The sequence below is a fragment of the Rhodotorula toruloides genome, assembly GCF_000320785.1.
Source record: "Rhodotorula toruloides NP11 unplaced genomic scaffold Scaffold74, whole genome shotgun sequence".
In the NCBI taxonomy this organism is placed as follows: Eukaryota; Fungi; Basidiomycota; class Microbotryomycetes; order Sporidiobolales; family Sporidiobolaceae; genus Rhodotorula; species Rhodotorula toruloides.
The window spans coordinates 1-1,756 of NW_015623034.1; the positions used below are offsets into that span (position 1 = coordinate 1).

Below are 1,756 nucleotides of genomic sequence, written 5' to 3' on the forward strand. Positions count from 1 at the left end.
TCACCTGCTCAAGGCACGCTTGAGAAGCCTTGTCTTGCCGCTTACCGCCTACGTCGCTCTCTTACCTCATCCCGACCTCCCGCTCCCGACTTTCGACAGATCACGCCACGCATGGCTTCCACCGCCGCGCCGACTACACGAGCACCAGCGGAGGAACTGAGCATAGACGAGGAGATCACGGCGGACGGAAACGGATCGAATGAGGGACGAGTGAGGTTCGCGAGCGGGTTGAGGAGGCGGATCCTTCACTTTACTCGTGAGTCCTGCCCTTCGTTCGCTTCACTTGCAGCCTGAAGTAGCCTGCTATGAAGCTGCGGCGCCGCTGACGCACTGCCTTTTCCCGCAGCGAGCTGGTTTGTCGTCAAGTGCGCTCGCCCTCCATCCCTCCTTCGTATCTAACGTGGGCTGACCCGCTGTTTCCGCCTCAGCATGGGCACCGGCATCTCGTCCATCCTGCTCTACAACCTACCCTACTCGTTCAACGGGCTCAAGGAGATTGCCATTGCGATCTGGCTTCTGAACGTCGTGCTGTTCTCGCTCTTCCTGCTCATGTCGATGTGCGCTCGACTTTCCCTCGTGCGCTGGGTCCCTGCTGATACGCTCGACACGCCGCAGCGCTCGATACTGCATCTTCCCCACTGTGCTGTCTGCGATGCTCTATCACCCGGTCCAGAGCCTCTTCCTCGGCTGCTTCCCGATGGGCTTCGCCACGATTGTCAACATGACGGTCTTCGTCGCCGCTGAGCGATGGGGCGGAAGGTGAGAAGCTGAATCTCGACCGAAGTACGCCCCATCTCGCGGAGGTCGCTGACTTCTCGCTTCTTCAGATGGATCTGGCTCGCCTGGTCGCTGTGGTGGGTCGACGCAGCTATCTCAGTTATCATCGCTATTGGCGTTCCGTGCGTATCCTCCTCATTGTTCAGTGAAAACGTTCGCGCTGACTTCCGCTCCACGCGCAGATTCTTCGTCTTCACGCGCCACCAGCACGCCTCCACACTCAACACGGTCTCGCCGGCATGGCTTCTCCCTATCGTCGCGCCGAACGTCGCGAGCGCTACCGGCGGAATCGTTGCCGCAGTTCTGCCGCCGTCGCAGGCTCGGTTGACGATTGTCGTCTCGTGAGTCGCTCCGACACTGTTGTGTCCGAAAATGCCGCTCACGCGACCTTTGAGCTTGCAGGTACATGCTCTGGAGCTCGGTACCGGTCGCCGTGATGATCATGGGCCTGCTGTACCTCCGCATGGCCGTGCACAAGGTTCGCCTGCTGTCTCCTTTCGTCCTCAGAACTCGCTGACGACGACACTCTCCGCCTGTTTACACCGTCGCTTTCGTTCGCTCACACTGTCGTTTCCGCTCAATCGCCCTCTCCCGCGCAGATTCCCCTCGCAACCGAAATCTTCTCCGTCCTCCTCCCGCTCGGCGCGTGCGGCCAAGGCGCTTTCGCCATCCTCCAGCTCGCCGAAGTGAGTCTCGAGCATACGAAGGCAACTGGAGTCTGGCTGGACGGCGGAAGAATGCTCGGGAATCTGCCGGCTGGAACGGCAGAGTTGGTCGCGAGTGCAGTCTGGGCGGGCACGGTCTGGTGCGTTTCATCGCTCTTCTGCGATCCACGAAGCGCACGAATGTGCGACGTCGTATCGGGCATCTCCGCCCCGCTCTTGCGCACATACTGACGCTCGTCGTCTCTTTCCCTCTCGCCGACACGGCTCTCCCGTCCGCCCTCGCAGCATTGCGCTCGTCATCTGGGCGCTCGGCG

The 1,756-nt window shown here is 61.0% G+C and overlaps 1 protein-coding gene across 1 annotated transcript; it reads left to right on the forward strand.

The window, feature by feature from the left end:
- Positions 1-111: 111 nt before the first annotated feature.
- On the forward strand, positions 112-1,756 carry RHTO_07681 (sulfite efflux pump SSU1; the record flags this gene model as incomplete). The annotated part of the gene is made up of 9 exons (XM_016421337.1): positions 112-256; positions 347-365; positions 429-551; positions 616-759; positions 828-899; positions 960-1,118; positions 1,180-1,255; positions 1,377-1,582; positions 1,728-1,756. Coding segments are annotated over 9 exons (973 nt in total), but the record flags the coding sequence as incomplete, so codon positions are not given.